Genomic DNA, 25,782 nt, shown 5'->3' on the forward strand with positions numbered 1-25,782 from the left:
TCACTAACAAAACCAAGGTATGAAGATGGTTCTTAGCGATACTAAATTCAACTTTTATCAAGTCAATTATAGTTAAATTATTTAACAGTTTAAGTTTCAAAAATATCTGCATTAATGCAGGACTAACCTTTTTAATATTGTCACTCATGTATGAGAGCGCAGGTTTACAAGTCTGGCATGTGTTACAGAAAAGCAGCATAATGTGTGCAATACTTGTAAAAGTATTAAGATGTACTGGAAACAAATCGTCTTTTATACTATACTAAATATTTTGAAATGATTTGTCAGGTGGTTTCTCAAATTTCTCCCTCTCTACCTGTTTAAAATGCGTTTACTATGCAGGCACGCACGCACGCACCCATGCACCCATCCACACACACACACACACACACACACACACACACACACACACACACACACACAAACAAACACACACACGATTTATAACCAATGATGGGAAACAGATTTCTAAAGGAAGCTTGCCCCATTAATAGCACTAAAGACCTTTCTCTTAGCTGGATAACATTTGAATAATTGGCAAATCATTTAAAAAAAAAATCAGCATTCTAGTCTAATGACTGAAATCCTTATCTGAAAGCATTATGTATAATATGTAATGCACAAGTATCAATATTTAGAATTTGTATCAATATTTAGAATTTGTATCAATATTTAGAATTTGTATCAATATTTAGAATTTGTATCAATATTTAGAATTTGTATCAATATTTAGAATTTGTATCAATATTTAGAATTTGTATCAATATTTAGAATTTGTATCAATATTTAGAATTTGTATCAATATTTAGAATTTGTATCAATATTTAGAATGTGTTCCTCTATAAGTTTATGTAATTTTAAGTTGACATGTGGGCTGTCCATAGACAATTGTAACACATTTGTAAATGATACAGGTAAAACTGAACTTAGCAGGTTTCCAAACATGTCAATTGTAATAGCATGGCCAAGGAAAACTGATGTTCCAACGGATGTTTTGATGTGGCCATTTAACCAAAACCTAACACGAATGTCCATCTGCTTCATTAAATATTGTGAATTCCGAGTTTCATCAAACAGAAGGACAATACTCTTTTCATTTAAATCTTTCAGCAGGATATTTTTAAAGTGTGGCATAAGTGGTTTTCTTTTCAGCACATTAAATGTTAGCAGCTACTGCACTGTCAGGAAACACAATTTTGAAGACTTTATGAATATCTATATTTGATCAGTGTGAATTATGGCATCTGATAGTTCTCCACACCCAGAGTATTTCAGCATCAAACACGTCAGAGGACTCCAGATAATTCAGCATTTTCTTTTCCACTTATTTTCCATGTGGAACATCATCCTCTGTTGTATCTGACTGCTGGGAAGAAGTTACTGGCTTTGAAAGACATTTCAATGCATTTTTCTTTCAGACAACATTGCTTTTAAAGTGTCTTGATATTTTCTTATAACCCATTTGTGGCTTCAGGCCAGATTCTCCCACACTGGCAGTTGAGAAGTCTTCGTTACATGCAATGCATTATGCTCTATGTTTATCCTTGCCATATGATAAGGCCAATCCTTATACAATTTATCTTCCAGCCAGTTTAAGTCGCAGACACCTTTTCCACCCCAGTGCCAACTCATTTAAACTGGGGCAATATTCCTGAAAAAAAAAAAAATTGAAAAAGATCTATCTATAAATAATAGCAGATAATATAATGTCAAATATGGGTCATTCTATATGACTCTAACCAGATTTTAAAAAGTTGTTGCGCCATGGTAGTGGGCATCTTTTTTCATCATAGATATCGACAACTGCATTGTTCTTTCATAAATTATCATCAGAATTATGTCCACCTGCTTAGCTGGGTGGTAACATACTCGCCTCCCATGCAAGCGGGCCCGAGGTTGATATGCTGCCGGGTTGAGATTTTCTCTGCTCAGGAACTGGGTGTTGTGTTGTCCTCATCATCATTTCATCCTCATCACCGGCACCCAAGTCACCAAACGTGGCGTAGACTGAAATGAGACTTGCACTTCGTGGCCAAACTACTCCGGATGGGGCCTCCCAACCAGCGATGCCATATGCTCATTTCATATTTTTTTTATCAGAATTATATGGCATTATAATTAATTCATATAAAAATATTTAGGGACTGAGAGTAAAAAATAAAATAAAATAAATGAGATCTCTAAATGTTTTTAAGTGTGAGCCAACACAAAAAAATTAATTAATATTAATATTACAGGAGTAATGATCTGACACGAGGTCATACATTAAGCTTAAAATAATACATTTTAGAAGAAGCATTCAATAAAGATTAGCAACTTAATGAGATTTTTTGGTTTTTATCAAAAATATAATAGAAAAAATGTACTTACCAGTGGAAAATAATTAAGCAACAGATCTTGTTCTTGGCAGCAAAACACTTGAAGAGAGGTACTGTATCAGCAGAAAGATGGCAGGGGAAATAATAGAAGAACAAATCAACACTGCTAACCAGTGTTTCCCATACGAAATTTCATATACCCTCAAATTTAGAATTATGGAGCGCCATCTATATGTAACTTATCTAAAGCTCCCAAGCTTTCTAAATACCTGAGTTCTGGGTAATTACCTGCAATCTGGCAACAGTCCCACTAAAGACTTTTCAGAGCTTCACAACATAGTGAGAAGCAGGGAAGGGAGTATCTCAAAGGAATGTCTTTCTCTTCTGGCTGTAGAGGGCTAGGTGTGGTTATTATGGTGATCTCAGGCAATCACCCCTGTGCTTGAGCTGAACGACATGCTAAGGGCACTGTCATTAGTTCCGCAATCACAATACACTGAAACAAAATTTCACAGTGGCAATATGTGGGTTTGAAGTAGTGCTATTTTTGCATAATGATAATGTAAGGAATTTCAAACACTCCTTGGAATTTTTTTCACAACTATGATGTTCTAAGGAGTATAAACAATTTGTATGCACCCTACAGGATTGACTTTATGGTGATTAGGGTAAATAAACAGTCATAAGAATACTACCTACAAAACAAATTGAAAATATTTATCTGGAACTGGAAACATGGTCCATAGTGCACAGAGACTTCATTTCAGTGAGCCCTATAGTAGCTGATTACTGCATGTGTGTTAGATGTTGCAGAATGAGGACACCTTGAGTAATTGCAACATCAGGCAAAAGTGAGAACCTGAAATATTACCCCCCTCCCCTTTTCCACAAACATACAAATACTATATTTCAAAAGGATAATGTCTGGCTACTTGTAATAAGAAACATGCAGTCTGCCATCAAAAGAAGACAGATAGAACTACTTCCTGAGCCTTCACATTCTGTTGGTTATCAATTTGTTGCAGAATAACCACAGGTGATGTAAGGAACATGCCAGAAAGAGAATTTCCACTAATATATTTCACGTCCTCTCTGTTTCCATATCAGTTGTACTGAGGTTCTGGTTCTAGAATGTGGGATAAGTCAATATTATACACAATTTCCAGATGAAATGATGACACGGTGGCACGTGAATGACAAACAGAGATTACATACAACTCAGTAAGTATTTTGTGTACTTTACACATCATACAAATATGTGGACCATATATTTCAAGTTTGTTTGACAAATAAATTCTTACAGTAAAACTTTAAAGCAGTGCAAATATACAGCAATGTTATTGCTTTTTGTTGAAGTTCATATCTCATTAATAATGGGTGCTGTACCCCAAGGTAACACACCTGCAATGACAACTACTCAGCAACACAGCTGTGATCAACAGACTGCTATGCTACAGAACTGCAGGCTCTGTAATGCTGACCAATAGGCACAGCATACCAATCACAACACAGGCTGGATTGTATATAAACACATTGGCTGACCAAAATACACTGCTTGTGTTTAACCTTTTGCTGGGCACATTGGAAAAGACACATAAATTGGCACTTAGGGGCTTTCAAGAACCAAGTTCATTTTACTGGGTTTTGTCAAAACTTTTTGTTGTAACAACCACATTGTTATATTCTACACTGCTTTTATTATTAGTGGATCATATGCATCAAATGAAAATTTGTGTTTTATATTGTGTGGTAGTAAATCACCATTATATATTTTGCAACATTATGTGTTAAATGTGGATATGGCACAGAGTGGAGAAGATCAGCTGGACTGATAAAGTCAGGAATGAAGGAGAGCTGAGGAGAGCTGGAGAAGAACAGAGGATGCTTCTGATGGTGAAGAACAGGAAACTAAACTGGATAGGCCACAATCTAAGAAGAGATTGCCTTCTAGTAGAGCCAATTGAAGGTACTGTTCCAGGAAAAAGAGGGAAGGGCATAAGAAGGTTCCAGATGCTGGATGATGTCAGCAGGCCACAAGGATGGTACTAAATAATGAAGAGGAATGCAGAAAACAGAGAAGCATGGAGGGCTATGAAGTCAAAACCTGTTGCAAGGCAGACAACCCAGTGATGATGATGTTTACTGTTGCTTTTTGTTACAATAGCTTTGTTTATTTTTGCTACTTACATGCTGTTACTATTGTTACTTATTTAAAATTTTCAAGATATTATCACCATTTTAGGAGAATTGAAATATTCTCATTTCACAGTTTTTGTTACATCTGCAGTGATTGTAAAAAACGTAGAAAAGAAACATTTCAACAAAATGAAATACCTATTAAATGAAATACTTGTTCTAGTTCTACTGTGTTTAGAAAATGTCATGTAGCACAACATACTTACTCATTTTTATCAGATTCTAAGCACATCACAATCTAGCTCAAATGGAAACTGCAAACAAATTTTCCATGCTTGTCAAAAATTGCTTTAATTTTTTTTACTTTTTTATTGTCTATACTACTTGAGCACAAAGAGCACCTTTGTCTTTTGTTAGTGGATTAGTGATTTACAGGTTCTCTGTGTCCTTTGGGCTCTTAGTCATATCCAAGGGCAAGAAGACAACTTTTTGCTCCCTTGTGAAGGAACCTCCGATCGAGTAGTCTTCTGTCAGTGTAAGGATGCACTAACTGTCATCCTGCATGAGCTGTCATCCTAACTGCTGAAAACTGTTGCCTCTTCTGATTTAAAGACAGCCTTTGTGGGTGATAATACTACTACATAACTATTGGAGTGATACCAGTAATGTCAATCATATTGTGCAACAGAACAAGAGGCCAATGCTTGGTGTAGTATTTCCCATTGTATGTGCCCACAAATTGATCCATGGTGTTAACAACCCTTTGTGCTGACTGTAATGCTTTATTACTTCTTGCTTATTTGCATCACCTATTACAGTTCTTGATGAGTGAGGGGAGGAGAAAAGCACAGTATAACTGCTGATGATTTCTTTAGTAGACATGATACTACTGACAACTAATCAGAAAATTCAAAAAAAAGATTAATTTACTTCTCTTGAACGATGTGGCTGCATCTTCTTAAGCACTTCTATCTTGTTTTCCCTTAGAGTTCCAAAATAGATGGTTTAGACTGCCAGTCATTCCCTTACTAATGATATGTTACTGAAGAAATTGACAGCTACAAATATGGCTGCACTTTCTGAATCATTTTGTAATTGGATCTTTTATGACTCTGGAACCCTGAATTACTTCTCTTTGGCCAAGTTGTTTATCTAAGCATATCAGTCCATTTAATGGAAGTGTATTTCTGGAATCACAAGCCTAACATATTTTTATACCATATTTAGCAGGTTTGCTTTTCATGTATTGATCATGAAATGGGCATTTCCTTCTACACTGCTGGCCATTAAAATTGCTACACCAAGAAGAAATGCAGATGATAAATGGGTATTCATTGGACAAATATATTATAGTAGAACTCACATGTGATTACAGTTTCAAGCAATTTGGGTGCATAGATCCTGAGAAATCAGTACCAAGAACAACCACCTCTGGCCGTAATAACGGCCTTGATATGCATGAGCATTGAGTCAGACGGAGTTTGGATGGTGTGTACAGGTACAGCTGCCCATGCAGCTTCAACACGATACCACAGTTCATCAAGAGTAGTGCTTGGTGTATTATGACGAGCCAGTTGCTCGGCCACCATTGACCAGGCGTTTTCAATTGGTGAGAGATCTGGAGAATGTGCTGGCCAAGGCAGCAGACGAACATTTTCTGTATCCAGAAAGGCCCATACAGGACCTGCAACATGTGGTCATGCATTATCCTGCTGATATGTAGGGTTTCGCAGGGATCGAATGAAGGGTAGAGCCACGGGTCTTAACACATCTGAAATGCAACGGTCACTGTTCAAAGTGCCGTCCATGCAAACAAGTGGTGACCGAGACGTGTAACCAATGGCACCCCATACCATCACACCGGGCAATACGCCAGTATGGCGATGACTAATACACGCTTCCAATGTGTGTTCACCGCGATGTTGCCAAACACAGATGCAGCCATCATGATGCTGTAAACAGAACCTGGATTCATCCGAAAAAATGACGTTTTGCCATTCGTGCACCCAGGTTCGGCGTTGAGTACACCACTGCAGGCGCTCCTGTCTGTGATGCAGCGTCAAGGGTAACTGCAGCCATGGTCTCCGAGCTGATAGTCCATGCTGCTGCAAACGTCGTCAAACTGTTCGTGCAGATGGTTGTTGTCTTGCAATCATCCCCATCTGTTGACTCAGGGATCGAGACATGGCTGCACGATCCGTTACAGCCATGCAGATAAGATGCCTGTCATCTCGACTGCTAATGATACGAAGCTGTTGGGATCCAGCACTGAGTTCCGTATTATCCTCCTGAACTCACCGACTAATAGTCATTGGATCTTGACCAATGCGAGCAGCAATGTCGCGATACGATAACCCGCAATCGTGATAGGCTACAATCCGACCTTTATCAAAGTCTGAAATGTGATGGTATGCATTTCTCCTCCTTACACCAGGCATCACAACAACATTTCACCAGGCAACGCCAGTCAACTGATGTTTGTGTATGAGAAATCGGTTGGAAACGTTCCTCATATCAGCACATTGTAGGTGTTGCCACTGGCGCCAATCTTGTGTGAATGCTCTGAAAAGCTAATCATTTGCATATCACGGCATCTTCTTCCTGTCGGTTAAATTTTGCGTCTGTAGCACGTCATCTTTGTGGTGTAGCAATTTTAATGGCCAGTAGTGTAAATACAACAATCTGTTTGTCAACAGTTATGTCAAAGTCTGGACTGAATATGGAAGAAAACCATGAAATGAACATCCCAAATGTCTCCAACTGGAGCTGATTTATCATGAATCCTATGATCAGCCCCTGTTTCCAATTTGTCACATCTGAGGGAACATGTGATAGCTTTAAATCTTTTTAGACACACTGTTGCCCTGAAAACTGGCCTATCATGTTCCTCATTCCACTGTTCACTCACATCCTCCCAGTCTAATCTGTAAGCTCTAGAAAATATAAGCAAAAAACTGCAGGCATTTACTTCTTCTCAATCTAGTACCTTTCACACCTTAGGTGTACTGCATGGGCTGTTCAAAAAGTATCCAGTTTTCATTTATAAAATCAATATTTATTGTGGTACACTTGTTTGACACTAGTCATCTTCAAAGTAGTTCCCTTCAGCTTCTACACACCTCCCTCAACGCTGTTGCCACTGCTGGAAGCATTGCTGGAAAGCCTCTTCTGGTGTAGTGCACAGCTGCTCCATCAAATTATGCATAATGTCATCCTTGTTCTGAAATCTGGTCCCTTCCACAGCCTTTTTCAGTTTAGGGAGAAGCCAGAAGTCACTCAGTGTTAGGTTATGGGTGTAGAGAAACTGACAACAGCCACGTTGTGTTTGGCCAAAATCTCTGAATTAATTGAGAATTATGAACATATGTATTATGATGGGGAAGGTGCCAATTGCCCGCCCAGAAGTTCAGGCATTTGCATCTCACTGCTTCATACAGACAACACAGAACCTCCTGGTAGTACTCCTAATTGACAATGGTACCTTCTGGGGCACACTTGCGATAGACCATGCTGCTAGAGTAAAAAAAAAAAAAAAAAAGAGCGGTCAGCATGACTTTCACATTGCTGCAGACTTGCCTCACTTTTTTGGGTTCTCGGGGATTAAGGATGCTTCCATTGCAATGACAGAAATTACGTTTTTGGTTTGTACCCATAAACTCAGGACTCATCACCAGTGACCACTGTGTTGAGGAAGGTGGGATTATTGTTCACAGTATTCAGCATGTCCTGTATGGTCTTTGCTGAGTTCCTCCTGAGGTCCAAATGTTCCGTTCAAATGGACTGAATGGATCCAATACTAATTTTAACCTCATCTGCAAGTTTTCTGATTGTGATTCATCTGTCTTTCATCACCAGGGTCCTTATGTGATAAACAAACCTCATTTGTGGGTGTTGAGTGCCGACCTGAAAGTACTTCACTCTTCACTGATGAGCAGTCATCTTTGAAGCAGGTGTGCCACTTCTTTATCTGTGTGGTACTATTGCCAAGCTTAAAACAAAATTTGATGCAATAATGTTGTTTCACTTTTCCTGTCACTTACCAACTACACAAAATCCAACAACTTCCACTTACACGTGTTCACTGGTCAACAGATAGCCAGCTACTAGTTGTATCCACAGTCATGAAAAAATTCAGGCATGTACACAACATATGCTTACAAACAGAGAGCACATGCGCCTCAATACCATTGCTGGTTTCAACAATAAAATATGAAGTCTTATACCTTTTGAACAGACCTCATTTTAAGACATTCTTCATTCCACATGTAGATTCACCTAGCCTCTTGTTTGTTTCCCCTTACCACAGCAGATATTACTTCTAGGACAATTAAAAGCTTTACAGCTTCTTTTATCAAACTAGATGGTGGCTTTTAGGACCAGGTTTATCCCAAATTATATTACAAGCTGGAGTTGGGCATTTAGTTGGAGGCTCATTGCACCAAATCATTCAATTTTTTCCAGTGATATAATCTTTCATTGTGTTGTCAGTACTTACTATTGCTTCATCATCACCGTGAATGACATCCTCTTCATTATCTTCCTTTTTCATAACATTATTGAATTCCTTCTCTTCCTACCTCAGGGTAAGTATTCATAATCATCCAGATCAAAGATACTTTCATTATCCACACCAGCACTAGCCCACATCAGCCTCTTCACCATCAACAAGTCTTCCACAGACTATAAACAAAAAATTAATGCTATGTTTATTTCTAACCTAAGTATTAGACAATAGTTTTTCCTACAATTCCAACAATTTTCATAATTTATGACTTACTTAAGACATAGTGAACAGTAGTTTCTTTCTTTTTATGAATTATATTATATGTATATCAAAAACTGCAAGATCTGAATACAAATATTGAGCTTACCTGATAAAGTCAAACATCAACTACTTCCCTCACATCAACATTGCTGTCTGAAGCTTAACAAATGGGCAACATTCATTGTTAATAAGTTTTGACAACTTCAGCCATTTTCTTGCAATATGGAATCGGATAAACCAGCTAGGGTCGTTCAAGAGCCCGAGTGGCCACTTTCGTTCATTCTTGAACTAAGTTATCATGATTGAAGAAATTAATTAATGGTGTTTTTGCATAGCGGTCCTTTAGATCATAGCTTGGAAAGAGAGATCAGGGCCGATGAGCATGCGATTACAGTAAGTAATGAAGCACAAGTATATAAGGGACATGGGTCTCAAAAGACCCCACGTGTCCAGCAAAGGGTCAAGAATTGACATCTAGCAGTTGCCATGAAAAACATGCACAGCAAGCCTCAAGTTCTGCAGTGAATGTATCACTGTTAATGGTACTAGATTAACAGGCACTACTTAGTATCTGCTGATCTCTTGTTTGCCAAACATGAAACAGTTATCTGTACACCAGGTGTGTGCTTAAGACGACACAAATTCCAAGGGTACTAAACAAGTTTTCTCGTTTCAGCAAGGCAACACAGAAACAAGACATGCTGACACACCTACTGCTTTCCATCCAGCACATTGGCAAGAACACAAAATTCTTCTGAAAACTGGCTACTTGTGAGTTAGTTCAGTTTGCTGAATCAGTGGAATCTACAACTTACAGAGTCCTGGGTTCTAGTTGCAGCTCTAATCTACCGTATTTACTCGAATCTAAGCCGCACTCGAATCTAAGCCGCACCTGAAAAATGAGACTCGAAATCAAGGAAAAAATAATAATTTCCCAAATCTAAGCCGCACCTGAAATTTGAGACTCTAAATTCAAGGGGAGAGAAAAGTTTTAGGCCGCACCTTCAAATCGAAACAAAGTTGGTCCATTGTAATATGAGACACAGTTTAGGTCGAATGAAAGACGATACAGCTACAATAGTTTGGTTTGAGTCTTAAGCTTAGCAGTTAAGCTTTACCGTGTAGCCATTGCTATGCGCCAGGTGCTCCGTCCATATTTATACGGGTAGCCTTCCTTTTTCACGTGCTTCGTCTGGTTTGAATCGATTGCTTATTTTGCTTTGATCTGATAAGTGCCATTTTCTTTGTTATAGGTGTTTACGTCACTCTAAGCTGAAAATGCATTACTGTACTGCGTCATGCATTGTTTGTCACATTCTGATAGTGCGTGTTTATGGCCTGTCGCCGCCCGCGGCATGTCTTGCTTTTGTGCGCGCTGCCGCCGCTTACGATTAAAAAAACGAGAGGAATTGTCTCATTAGCAAAACAATGGCAAGTGACTGCTACTTGTTGTTACTTACACTGCTGGTTTCTTTGATAATGATCAACAAGAACCAAATAATAGACTGCGTATGATAGAACATGTTCTGAATGAGAGTTAGGCGAAAATTTTTCTCTATTTGAAAATCTTTGCGGCCACTTCTTTAGTACATCAAATTCTGCCCAGAAATTAATCATTTTAGATTTAAAAATCTAGTCAGTTGCCGTGCTTCATTTCTGACTGTATCACTATTAGGCATAAGAATAATACGAATATAAACATGACACGATACGTATATTCTTCCGCGTTTGCTGTTGCCTCACTCTAGTTTCGTAGTTTATTAGGCAGACAGGATTTAAATGAGATAGCAGCAAACATGAAAGAATACATGGCAAAATGTTTATATTCGTATTATTCTTATGGTGAAGAGAATACTGCATGTGATTCTCATTTCATCAGGTTCCTATTAGCAACAGTCTTGCCAGTCGGATTTTCGTAGTACATTGAAATTCTGCTACTTTCGAAGACGAACAATACGGAATTTGTATTTACTTCGTTGGATAATGTATGAAAATGCAGTGGTTGAAACTCGGGGCGGAGAAAAAAAAGCTCGTCTTCCACCTTTTTTTTATTTATTTACTGACGCAGAGGTTTTGGCGCAAGTATTTATCTCTGTGCCTACAAAGCATCCCTGTGTAGCACTACATATATTCGACGGCAGAAGTTAGTTGTGGCGGCACCTACCAACATTTTTCAGAACTTCCCCTTGCTTTGCACTCGATTCTAAGCCGCAGGCGGTTTTTTGGATTACAAAAACCGGAAAAAAAGTGCGGCTTAGATTCGAGTAAATACGGTAGGATCTACTCAGCACAGCATCTTATCAGTTCCAACAACGGCACCAACCGAGGAGAATCACCACAACAGCACCACAACAAGCCACCAGCAGTTGCAGCTGGAGGTATCACCACCACTGTTCTAGGCGTCACTTTGGCACTGTGTTTATGGAACAGTATATGACAGTTGACTTTGATTTTGTGATTGTACCAAGTAACTACTGTCACAGACTGACATCCTGCTAGATTTTTTACTAACGTATAAACTTGTGATCTGTGAATTCTAGATTCACTATCTTCTAAGTGAATGTTACATACACTCTCTGCATAGTCATTTCACACAAAGACATTTTCAGAACTTTATTGCCAGTTCACCACACAAATTCCAAGGGTAATAAGCAAGTTTTCTCGTTTCAGCAAGGCAACACAGAAGCAAGAAATGTTGACACATCTACCAATTTCCATCTAGCACATTGGCAAGAACACGAGATTCTTCTGAAAACTTTGGCCCACCCGGGCATTACCCTACCCCCACACAAGAACAACATTACCTCTGCCATTCCACGAATTCAGTAAGGAGATGAAGCCATGGCCAGCCTCCATCACAAGGCTGGAGCAATGTTTCGCAGCCTCCACAATTTAAGGCGACACTAGTAGAAGATTTTTTCTTTTAGCATGCTACAGTGCTGATGCATATTATTCTTCAAAGATTTAATCATACTTACAATTAATATCAAGGAATGTCATTTCCAACTCTAGAGGATTTTCTGCCAGTCCTTCATCCTCTTAAACAAACACCAAGTCCAAAGTTCTGCAGCCATCACAGTACCAATATATGCCCTCTGGGCACAACAAATTTACAAAGCCCCATTACAATATGCCTACAAGCTTAAAACAATTCAATCCGCCTGTGACACCATTTCTGGAAACCAGTACTTTCCAAGGGAGAGTATCTCATAACAATATTGATTCCTCTTATGTATAAATTACACGTTGGATTACTGCACCCAATGAATGCACAAGCTCCTTGGTTTCTTCGGGTCTACTGAAGAACGGGATACGACCCGTCAGCTTTGACCAATGAAGTCAGAATTTGCCAGATAGCATTTATTACAAAATTGTAACAGCTAAGAGGAGTGTTCAGAAACAAAGGGACACAGGAGAGAAAAAATATGGTAGACATATATCAATGCCAGTGGTATTTTGACCTTAATGTTAAGGATATCGCTTGTTTGTGTCCTAGCACTTCTGTGGAAAATAAAGGGGGGAAGTGATAGAAGTTGTAGTAGCATAGAATACCTCACGTCAGATATATATGAGTTGTATCTCGAACTTCAGTCGAGCTGTATAGGTTAACTGCAGTATTGGATACAAATTTAACGTACGTCGATTTCTTCGTTTTCGTTAGCATTAGTATGCTAATGTTCAGTTTAACTATATAGGTCAACTGGAGTACGGGATACAAATTTTACATGTGTTTTTTCTTTCACTCCCGCTACCACTGATAGTATGTTACATAGATAATAGTACTACCGACGGCGGAAATATCTATGTACATAATATTTGTATCCCCTACTTCAGTTGACAAGGAAACCCATGTACGTTACATTGGAAACCGGTACCTCACTTGAACTACGCCAAGCTGCAAGACGCTCTTTTTTTAGACGCTCATAGTATTGACTGAAAGTTATAGTCTTGCTAGCGAAAACAAGAAAACCAACAGCAGTGAAATTTGTATCCCATTCTTTAGTTGAGCTACATAGGTCAACTGAAAAATAGAATAATAGTACTAGAGAATGGGAAATAACAACATTTATAACATAGGTATTCTGTACTGTAATTGACCTATGTATGTCAACTGAAGAATAGGATACTAGTGCTGCGGAAGATGAAAAATAGCGTACTACGTAACATTTGTATTCTGCTCTTCAGTTGATCTACATAGGTAAATCACATCAATGTTACATATATCGCTCTTTTTGTCTAGATAGTACCAGTATCCCATACTTCAGTTGACCTTTATATGTCAGCTGAAGTACAGGATACAAATTTTATGTGTGTCGGGCTTTTCACATTTAGTAGTGCTAGTATAGACTCGAAAAAATCATACTGATACTAGTGCTGGAAAAGGGAAGAAGAGCAACAGCTGCAAAATTTGTATTACGTACTGCAGTTGACAAAAACATAATGGTGTAATACAACAGTAAAATATGTCAAAATAGAGAACTGCAGAAAAACAAAAAAATAAAAAACTGAACTTACCACACGGAAACTCTTCCGCAAAAAAACCGAAGCTCGCCTAAAAAGACATCAACAAAAGTCTCACACGCACGCACGCACGCACACACACAAACACACATACACACACACACAATCTGAAATTATCTAACAAATTTTGGACGACACACATTTAAGAAAACACTTAAACGGGAAATACATATTGGGTACACTACGCCTCCATGAATATTCATCTAAGTGTACTGTTGATCTCCATCGTTTCCCCGTCCCTACAACAGATTTAATAGCTGTTCAATAAACTTCCATACTATTTGTACAAGCCCCAGTGGATAAAGATCTAAATTCAATATTGCAATTAACAACAAGCTGCTGATAACCCCTATTCCCCAAATCCCTATATGGAGAAAAAAATCTGAAATCACTACGGAACCCTCTGCAACGTGATCTTCAATTAATGTGACCAAAACTTCCTTCATTGGATTGGGAACTACTTTAAAAACTACATTGTCACATTCTTAACATGAAACTACAGCCCCCCCAAACCCATAATCCTACCGGAGGTTCCCCTCCATTGTACTTCCTTCTGCCAAAGTGTGACTTGTCGATTTCGACTATAACACACCCCCCCCCCACACCCCTCCAACGGCCCCCTATACTTTATGTACTCCGCACAAACTTCCCTACAACAAGAGTACCATTCTACAACTGTATGCTCACTCACAGCCATACAGGATACCTCAAACACCAACAGTATGTAATTTTTATGATATCCCTTAAGGCGAGCTCAGATTTCTCGAACCATGTTCCTCGTCTAATGGACCACCACAACCAATCTTTGCTGCAGTGCAATACGAATAAGTCATGAGTACTGCGATCAGACTTATTTGTCAGGCGCATATGTTTGCCGCACTCACGACATCGAACATAATCAGCAACAAGACCACATATTTGTAAAAATCAAATCGCGGCCAACATGTCTATGCCCACAGCCTCCTTTATATCATCCAGATTCATTGGAATAGATAAATCCATACCTACAAATGAAAATGAAAAACTAAAAATTCTCCTAAAATAAAAAACTGTAGGTCCAAATTATCTCAAACTCACTAAGAATGAAATTAAGTGCCGAATGAATTGCAAACAACCAATTATTTAAATCAATGTACACGTAAAAATTTAAAACCACATTCAATTTTTTTAATGTACAATGATGGCACTTATCCACAGCAGACAACCAATTTATTATCTACAGCTGGAAAGTAAAGACATTAATATCTATGAGCAACCTATGAAGCCATTGGTCAAAGCCGATGGGTTGTATCCTGCGCTTCAGTAGACACGTTTCCTCCACTCTATTCTATTGCACCATTACTTCTCTACCTGCTGATTTACCTGAGCATTTGTCAAGCGTCAGTGAGCTGTTCTCCAAAGAGTTTTCAATGGCTGACATGACACCCTTGATAACATCATCATCCCCACCTGCAAACTACATTCTGGCCACATCTCCAATTGAATCACCAATTTCATGGAACTCTACCAATCAGGAGATGGATCAAACAATATCCAAGTGTGGCACGTTCGATGTTCCTAGCTTCCCAGAATGGTGCAACTTCCAAATGTTGGACAGTTTGCAGGGAACAGTGCATGTGCTTCACAATACTGAAGATTAGGATGACGATTCTTTGGTAGTAGCATTCAGCCCTCCCACCAACATCAGTAGTACAGGGCCACATACCTTCCCTCACTCCTTCAGTTTAAGTTCGCCATGTGGAACAAGAACGTTGTGTTCAGAAAGCTGTATTCCAGAACTGGTCGTACAAGGTAGCAGATTCTATTGCCTGCACCTCACACCATAATTTGATTCTTCCCCTTCCATCCAATGGTCTCTGCAAGCTCCAAGTCTGGCTATCACAAGACATCAAACTCTGGCCAGCAACCTGCCCTTGTTGGGTTTCTTATAAATTGTTCTGTAGGGTCATGCACTCTTCTCATGGCAATCAGTTGGGCTTCCATCTCGAATGGACACACGTCTCTTACTTTGTCGCTGTTTACAGAAACATGAAATTGCAAGACACAGCATACCATCCAATGATCCACCCTCTACAACACATCTGCATGATCAACTCTCCAAGAATCCTCAACTGGATGGCAACACCAACAGTCACAGAGACCTCCCACACCATGCAGGGTTGCAACCACTCCCCCCCCCCCCCCCCCCCACCGAGACAACTTATGAGGGCCACAGCATGACTTGCTTGTCTTTTCAGTTGCTCCCTTATGGAAATTTAAACAAAAATACTGGTCCACACCAGAACATGCCTTCATTGCCAACTCCTGTGATGAAACTCAATCTTCCATGACAACGATAATGCATGTTTTTCTTTTCAGATTTGTGGCAGATGTTTCCATTTGAGCCATCACCTGCTTTCACAGCTATGCATGGGCCATTCATTCATTCACACAATTGTCCGGAAGGCTCTTCATGACTTCAGGTCAAGTTTTCCCTTGGGGAGGGAGAGGCACAACACAGGATCTTCGACCAAGTCCAGTATTGAGGTGGCTTCTGATCTTTTCTCTCACGGGAAGGGATGTTATATCCCTGGCTATAGCCTGCAGCGACAACTGCCCAGTGACACTTGTGACAAGCAGGCTAGTTTGCTACACAACTACAGGCTCCACAATGGCTGGCATCTGCAGCATATCAACCATAACGCAGGCTGGATTGTATATCAACTCATTGGCCAACCAAAACATTCTGTCTGTTGAGTTAGTCTCTATGAGAAATGTGCAGTGCCAGCCTCACCACCCACAGCATGTATATCACTATTAATGCAGCTACATTCACAGGCACTGCTTTATGTCCACTAAGTGTGGAACAGGTATCTATCCACAAGGCAGGTAATACCTATCTGCTTGATTATATCCTCAAAGTAAGTGGCATTACACTTCCAGGAAATTAGAATAAATTTTCATACCACTGAGATGTAGGCACACTAAAGCTTCTTAAGTCTGAAATGCTCATACACCCCTACCAAGGATCTTCAGTTTCAATCGACATCCTGTTTGGCACTTGTAAACTTAAAAACTCTTCTAATAACTCCTTGTCACCATCTTTTTCTTATGATTCATATTAACAGAAAGAAAGGAAAGATATCTGGAAATACAAAGGCTGGAACTTAAATAGTGGCAACTATTTATTCACAACCAATACAAAAGAGTTACACGTTTGCACCTGTTACTGTCCTTCAAACTAGTCACCAGCGTTGTGTAGAACCCATTGCCAGCGATGTGGAAGGCATAGTATACCGTTAGCAGAGCCTATTCTGTTGATGGTGTGAATGGAGTGGTCTACTTCCTGTCAAATCTCTGGAATAGTTCTGAAGCAAATGCCACAAAGTGGTTCCTTCATCTTCGGAATCAAATGAAAGTCACAAGAACTTAATTCTGGGGAGTATGGTGGATGGTACAGTATTTCCCAGTCCATCGACCAAACAGAGCAGCCACAGCTTGCGCTGTATGCGCCTGTGCATTGTCGTGCAAAATGATGGGTGGTGGGTTGCACAGAAAGTGTCACCACTTCTTTCACAAAGCTCTTTTTATTATTATTATTATTATTATTATTATTATTATTATTATTGAGCATCACCTGCGACTTGCTTTGCAGATTGCAAAAGAAGCGGCAACAGTACAGTGAGACGACAATTTATTGGTGAGACAATGGCATTTTAAAGTTCAAAAAGTAGAAATTAATTTTTTTGATGTAGATGACATTTCTACTATTCATATTCCCATTTTCAAGTTCAACATTATCATTATAAAATCGTATTTGCAGAAACATACTGTGAAGTCTGTCCCTGATGAGAGTAACTTAAGATAGTTATAACTTCAGTCTTTATATGAACTAATGAGTAGTAGCTAATGAGACAGTGTATTTTATTGCAGATGGCACCAATGCCACATAGGATGGATATGTACTGAATATTTTATGGAAAATCTGATGGAGAACAAGTGAAACCAATGCTTTTGTCACTTCCTTTCTTAAAGAAACTGTGGTGTAAAGTTACAACAATACATGTTATGTGTTGTGTCCCGATTGAGCAAAATAAAATTGAGTATGGCTTGTGGTTACCGATCAGGCCTCCTACATGTTACTGTGCTTTCCAGTCTCAAATCTATGTTCTGTAACTTAAATATATGACACACACTGTGTACATTATCAAACAAGTTTGTGTGGCATCAAAACAGGAATACTCATATGTGAACAAATTTATATCTTCTATCAAGAAAAATATGAAAAAATCTGCAACGGTACCAAAGTAATTACAAATATCATGACTTTCTTTACTACCTTTCCCCAGTCACTAGATGAGGTACTTGGATGAAAACTTCAGTCTTTATCTCCAATAACTTTCAGGTTGTGTGCAGATTTCTAAATGCTATGTCAGATAATTCTTCAGCTGTAAGGACTAAAGAACTATCAAATAAACAAGAACTGTAAGATGATCCGTCATACACAGACACTCCTTCCTGCCAGCAACCATGTGAAAATTGAAGCAAGAATGTTTTGAGGAGGAAGCACAGTGGACCATTTTACAAACATGAAGAGAGTATTAGAAAACAGAAGCTACAGCAAAACCTAAGGACTTGGCAACAAACAAGAAGACTGATTACCATCTAAAATCTTAAGATGCATCTCTAGTGACTGTTGATGCAGAACATTCCTTCCCTATTTACAAATATTATATTTTCTGAATCATCACAGGTTGGGGAAAAAGTTTAGGGTACTTTTCTGAGAGGTCAGAATATCAACGATATTATGAAAAGTATACATTGCTACTCACAATAAAGATGACACATTGAGTTACAGACAGGCACAATAAAAAGACTGTTATACATTGAGCTTTTGGCCAAAGCCTTCTTCAGAAAGGGAAACACACACACACACACACACACACACACACACACACACACACATTTAGACAGAGCAAGCGCGCGAAGGCACCCACGTGTGCGCGCATGCGTACACATATGCACGCGACCACTATCTCTGGCCGCTCTGGCCTGAATGCTACTGTGTCGTGCCAAACGGAGGCAGCAATATGGAGCGGTGAGGGGATGAGGGAGAGAGAGGAATGTGCGGGTGGGGGCTGGGAGAGGGCGGAGGAGGAGGGGGCGGGGGGGGGGGGGTCGGCTGAGAAGTCCATGCTCTCTGGAGGAGTGTACAGAGACTGTTACAGGAAAAGGCTGCCAGACACAGCTTTGAAAGGCTGTGGGGGATGGAAGAGAGATGAAGGTGGGGGAACAGTGAGTGGAAAAGGAGACAACCAGAGAAGAGGAAAAGAACAGTGGGTGCATTGGCAGACAGTGGCACACAATGAGGTTGAGGGGGTACGAACTGGATTGGGGTACGGCAATGTAGGTCACTGTAGATTAAGGCCTGGATGGTTTCAGGAGCATAGAATGTGTTTCGAGGATAACTCCCACCTGCACAGTTCAGAAAAGCTAATGGTGGAGGGAAGTATCCATATGGCCCGGGTTATTAAGCAGCCATTGAAATCAAGCATGTTCAGCTGCATGTTATGCCACAGAGTGGTTCACTCTGATCTTGTCCACAGTTTGGCAGTGTCCATTCATTTTGGTAGACAGCTGGTTGGCGGTCATACCAACATAAAAAGCTGTGAAATGATTGCAGCAGAGCAGTTATACATATGACATGGCTGCTTTCACAGGTGGGCCAGCCGCTGATGGGATAGGGTAACCTTGTTACAGGACTGGAATACCAAGTGCTAGCTGGGTGGATTGGTCAGGTCTTGTACTTGGATCTTTCACAAGGATATGATCCCTGTGGCAATGGGTTGGGAATGGGAGTGGCATAGGGATGGACTATGATGATGTGATAGTTGAGTGAATGATGGAACAACACTTCAGGAGGAGTGGGAAGGACCTTGGGTAGGATGTGTCTATTTCAGAGAATGACGAAGCATGTGTTTCAGTCTTTCCAGTCCATGATGGCATTGGGTGATGAAGGGGGCTACTCTGGAGTAGCTGTTTCTTGGCCGGAGGGGTGAGGGGTGGGGGTGGAGGTTGGCGGTGTGTGGGGATATAGCACAGGAAATCTGTCTGAGAATTAGGTCTGAGGATAGTGCCTGTCTGTGACACCTTTAGCATATTGGGCAAGGGAGTTCTTGTTACTGCATATACATTGTCCCTGGATGACAAGGCTGTATGGAAGAGATTTTTTTGTGTGCATGGGATGGTCACTGTCAAAATGCAGGTACTGTTGCTGGTCACTGAGTTTAATGTGGAAAAAGGTGTGGATGGAGCCATTAGAGAGGCAGAGGTTAACATACAGGATGGTGGAACACTGGGTTGAGGGGTACCAGATAAAGCAGATGGGAGATAAGGTGTTCATGCTGTGAAGGAATGAGGATAGGGTGTCTTGACCCTGAGTTTGGATAATGAAGATTTCATCAATGAACCTGAAACAGAAAGTTGTGGTTTTGGGAGGCTAGGAAGGTTTCCTCTGGTGACCCATAAATAGCTTGGCATAGAAGGGTGCCATGCAGGTGCTCATGGCTGTGCCGTGGATTAGTTTGTATACCTCCCCTTCAAAGGAGAATTAATTGTGCATTAGGAAGGAGACAGTAAGGTATATGAGGAATGAGTTAGTGGGTTCAGAGTCTGAAGGAGATTGGGAAAGGTAGTGTTCAATAGTGGCAAGGCCATGGGCATGAAGGATGGCATCAGCAGTGATGAGTAGGGTCCCAGGAGGTAAAGGTGTGAGGACTGTGGAGAGTTGGTGAATGAAATGGTTGGTAACTTCGAAGTGGGTGCCTAGATTTCGAGTAGCTGGTTGGAGGTGTTGTGAACGAGGGCCGAAATTCTTTAAGTGGGAGCACAATAACCAACTGCAATGGGCCTCAAGGACTGTTCGGTTTGTGGATTTTGGGGAGCTTGTAGAATGTGGGTGTGAAGGATGTCATAGGAGTGAATACAGATATGGAATCAAGGGAGAGGTTCTGAGTAGGGCCTAAGGCTTTAAGCAGGGATTGAAGGTTAGACTGGATTTCTGGGATGGGATCATTCTGGCAGAGTTTATCAGTGGAGGAGTCAGACGATTAGCACAGTGGCCTTCCACCAGGTAGTCACTACAGTTCATAATGACAGTGGTGGAACCTTAGTCTGCAGGTAGGGTGTTTCTGTCAGAATCTGTTTTGAGGTTGTGTATGGCTGTACTTTTTGTTTCTGCGAGGTTTGCAATTTAATGACATATACATACAACCGTCTACTGCTAGTGCTCTCGCAGTAGCGTTCCCACTTCTCGAGCACAGGGTCCCGGGTTTGATTCCCAGCGGGATCAGGGATCTTCACCTGCCCCAAGATGACTGGGTGTTGCTGTGTGATCTTCATCATCATCATTCATCCCCTTTATGGTTGGAGGAAGGCAACAGCAAACCACCTCCATTAGGACCTTGCCTAGAATGGCAGTGCGGGTCTCCCGCATCATTCCCCTATGCTCTGTCAAGAAGCACGGGACTTAATTTCCATACATACAATCAACAATAAATTTTCATCTTTGCACCTTTGCACACTTTTGCACCTAGTAGTTCTAGATCTAATTGTTTGAGATGGAATAAATGAGATCAGACTGGACAGGAAGGGGGCAGGAAACTGGTCATGACTTTTTTGAAGGAATCATTCTGGCATTTAATTAAGTGATGAAGGGAAGTCCTGGGAAACACAAATACAGATGGCTGAGAAGTGATTTGAACCCTCCTCCTCCTACACCACCTCACTTGTGGAGGGGCTGTTCTGGCATAAACCAGCATGCGTTTAGAGTGTCCATGGAAAACAATGTGAACTACAAACTGAGCTCACACACGTCAAGTCACTTGTATTTATTTCAAACAGAGTTTGATATTTGGTCAGAAGCTCACGGTCTTGTGATTAGCTTTGCTGACTCAGTCACAAAGCCCCAGGTCTGATTTCCAGGTAGGTTGGGAATTTCCTCCACTCGGCACTGGTTGTTTGTGTGTGTGTGTTGTAATGATAATTGTCACCATTTCATCATCAACAATGCACATTTCACCAACGTGGTGTCAAGTAAAATGACTTCTGCCAAAAGGCCAAACACCCCAGAAGAGGTCTTCTGGAACTAAAAAAAGAAAGGAAGAAAAACAACCATCAAGCCATATGCACAATTCTTTTTTATGTATTCGAAGATAGAAATGGGCATTTCAGGACGAGAGGAGTGGGAGGAGGAGTCAGTTTGAAAGTAATCACTGTTACGTGATTCTGTTTATAAAGATTCTCAAATATCTGGTAATGGTCCTCATCTATATATTTGTATAGTCTAACACCATAAAAGTAATCATAATGTGTAGGCTTTCATGGCTTGTATCTTCATTAATTAAAACTTACTGGCTAAGAGGCTGTGGTCAAACAGTAGAAATTCTTTCTCCTGACATATTGTTGCCAACTGCAGGCAACATCTTCTGAGGTGAGTCAATGAATGGCTGCTGAGCCATGGAAGTCTCGTTTATATAGAGCGCACCACTCATCATGTGCTGTCGACAGTGAAACTATCTCTGACTACTGTCATTTCTCTCGATCAAAGGTAATCGATTGTCACATCATTGGTACAAAGTCAACTCCCATATCTTATCTAACATTAAGCCTTCTTCTTTTCTGTTAAAGTTATTGTGGTGTTTATAAATCTCTATGGCTTCTCTGTACATATGTGCATAACAACGCAACGTCTTAGCCAGCACACTTGTCTCACTAAATTTTATTTCATGATCACCATCTTCAAAAACACGTTTGTCGACAGTTGATTTGTCGGTGTGTCCCGGACAACAGATGCTCTATCTATCTCATTATTGGCATATTATAATAGAATAAAAAACATATAATAATAAAAAATAAAGTGTGTGGCTTTTTAAATATATTGAATTAATGAGATTTTTTTTCGGCAATTGGACAAGCACAATAAGCTGGGCTATGCCTGTAAAAGGGTAAAGAATCCTTTTATATTAGTTTCACATAAATGAAATAGTCTTTCTCTTGTGGTATATTTATGCTTACCAATTAATAATTTTATGTCCGATTACCGTATCCACATACAAAATCTTGACCGTGTTCATGTTGCGTTAATCGGAACTTCATAAATTTTCCGAAGTACGCAGGTGGGCTTCAGTTCTTCTTATTACATTACTACTTGAAATAATAACTCATACAATATTTCAGTTAATAATATAATACTATATTGTTTTGTTCGATGCACATAGAAAATACATACTCTTCACTTATTCACATCGCCCAAAATGGCTACCTCCGTTCACTAGCAGAGAGCAAGTCCCTCCTCCTACTGAGGGACAAGAAAAACATCTTATTTTTTAACATTTGAAAATCAAAAACATATGACGGTAAATGCAGGCTCTATGCTGGGCTACTGCTTCACCTTTTCTCTTTGCCTTTAAAAAAACGAAAACATAAAAGTTCGAAATGCAAAAGGTTCATCGCAGTGTCTCAGGCAGAAGAGAGGTGTTGTTAAAACTTTGGTGGACAGGGCCAATAAAATCTGTGACCCAGTTTATTTGCAAGAGGAACTGAATCATTTGCTAACAGTTTTTATGAAAAATGGATACACTGATAATGAAATAGACAGACCATTCTACCCCAGAAGAAAAGTGTCCGAAAACACCCGACAACAACAGGGAAAGTTTTTCTTCCATTTATCCACAATATTACAGACTGTATTGGAAAAGTTCTGACCAAGTTTTGAGTTGAAACAATCTTTAGACCTAAAAAAAGATTAGTGAATGTTTAAGATCGGCAAAAGACACACGACACCCTTTTGCAACCCCTGGGGTGTGTAAAATTCTATGTAGTTCTGGTAAAGTTTATATTGGAACAACAAAAAGAAGTGTTAATACCCACCTAACTTAACACGAAAGGAACTGTTGTCTGGGACACATCGACAAATCAGCTGTAGCCAAGGGTGCTTTTGAAGATGGTGATCATGAAATAAAATTTAGTGAGACAAGTGTGCTGGCTAAGACATTGCATTATTATGTAAGTATGTGCAGAGAAGCCATAGAGATTTATAAACACCACAATAATTTTAACAGAAAAGAAGAAGTCTTAAAGTTAGATAAAATTTTGTGGTCAACTTTGTACCAATTATTTGACAATCTATTACCTTTGACTGAGAGAAATGACATTAGTCAGAGATAGTTTTACTGTAGACAGCATTTCATGAGTGGTGGCACCCTGTACGCATTCTACATAAATGGGGCCTCCATGGCTCAGCAGCCAGTTGTTGACTCACCTCGGAAGATGCTGCCCGCAGTTGGCAACAAAATGTTAGGAGAAAGAATTTCTACTGTTTGACCATGGCCACGTAAGCCTAGAAGTTATAATTAATGACCATAAAAGCAGTCCCCTGTCTGCTTGGAAGATAACTTTGTAGCTATATGTTGCAAGAAAAACCGTGTGCGATGTTACAGAAATGTAATAAGTACCATGGCACTAATAAGTTTAATGGAAAAATAACTTTTGCATTCATCTCTGTATTATCTATTTCCACTTACACAAGTGGATGCCATAAGAATAAATATACTTTGCAACAGTGAGATATTCTGATGACAAACAGAATCATTAAATTCTGTTATCAATAAGAGACATTCATAATGGATTTGTCACACTGCAGTGGAGTATCCTGCATGTGCATGATTTCCCTTGCTGGAAATACTCTTACTTTCTGAAAGCAGGAGGACGAGGAGATTATTATTTAATGTCCCGTCAACAACAAGGTCATTAAAGACAGAGCACAAGCACAAATTAGGGAAGGATGGAGAAGGAAATTGGCTGTGCCCTTTTGAAGGAGCCGTCCTGACATTTACCTTAAGCAATTGAGTGAAATCACAGAAAACCTAAATCAGGATGGCCAGATATAGGTTTGAAATACTGTACAGTGTGCTATCCACTGCGCTACCTCACTTGGTCTGAAAGTAGGAGACATGCGCTGACAGAATTGAGAATATGGGTAGATGATGCGAGTTGTGTTTTGCTAGATGTGCTGGTAAGAGCATTGCTTTTGAAAGCTGAGGGTCTGGATGCCAGTCCCAGTCAGAAACAAAATTTCAATCTAAAGTTCAGCTTCCAAAGAATCAACTTTATAATCTTCAGTGCTGGGAAAATACATGATATTTCTGCAATAAATTCAAGTAACATTTTTTATAAACATAATTACTGATTTATTATGACAGTGACTAATACAGGGTGTATACGGGGACAAGGAAAAACAATTCCTGGATTATTCCCGGATATCCCATTTAAAAATATGCTTTTTCCCAGGCTAAGTGACAGTAGGTTTTCCATAGATTTTCCCTCGGAACTGTAAAACTTATCAATCCTTTGAATGGTTAACGTTTTATACAATCGTGTAGAACTTCCCAGAAGAAAAGTAAAGATGGGGGAAAGAAATTTTGGAAAGACTTTTAATGAAAAAAAAAAGGAGAGAAGTTTTGGATAGACCTTTGATTTGCAGCAACATATACGCTGCATATTTTCGTATTACGAAAGTAAAAATTCGAATTGCACGAAACACAGTGAGTTAGTTTCCGAAGCGTTTAAACCGAGCTTGCGATGTCCTTTCGTGAGCCAATCATATCTCACACCAGCCGATGACAGCGGATATTCAAAGCATAGGACACGTGTTATCGTCAGCCAATAGCAAGATCACTGGTTACGTAGCACGAACACACAAGGAGGAAAAGTTAACGTTTTACATTAATATACTTAGTACAGCTACAAGAAAAGCTAAGCTTTCACATATAATATTGGTTTCTAAGACTAACAAGCTACACCAGAAGCTAAGCTTTCCCATGTAATATTGATCTTTTTTTGTGTGTGTGTGTTATATTTTAAGCTACATCACACAAATGTGCCAGTAAATTTAAAATTATAACGTAAACGCCTGGGCTCGAAATTCTTGTAAGTGGCTAGTCCTCAAAGTGTTCAGTTTTAAACGCTCTGTGATTTAGAAATTCATCCCACTTTCTCACACAC

General features: G+C 39.7%; 1 protein-coding gene across 2 annotated transcripts in view; it reads right to left on the reverse strand.

Annotated features, from left to right (window-relative positions):
* Positions 1-8,735: 8,735 nt before the first annotated feature.
* LOC126199312 (N-acetylgalactosaminyltransferase 6-like) overlaps positions 8,736-25,782 on the reverse strand; it is a 217,422-nt gene continuing 200,375 nt past the window's right edge. For both annotated transcript variants that reach the window (XM_049936146.1, XM_049936147.1), the window contains one exon: positions 8,736-9,134. In XM_049936146.1, coding sequence (XP_049792103.1) covers positions 9,033-9,134 — 102 coding nt within the window. In that variant the 3' untranslated portion in view covers positions 8,736-9,032. The remainder of the gene's footprint in view (positions 9,135-25,782) is intronic.

This window comes from Schistocerca nitens, chromosome 8, assembly GCF_023898315.1.
Source record: "Schistocerca nitens isolate TAMUIC-IGC-003100 chromosome 8, iqSchNite1.1, whole genome shotgun sequence".
NCBI lineage: Eukaryota > Metazoa > Arthropoda > Insecta > Orthoptera > Acrididae > Schistocerca > Schistocerca nitens.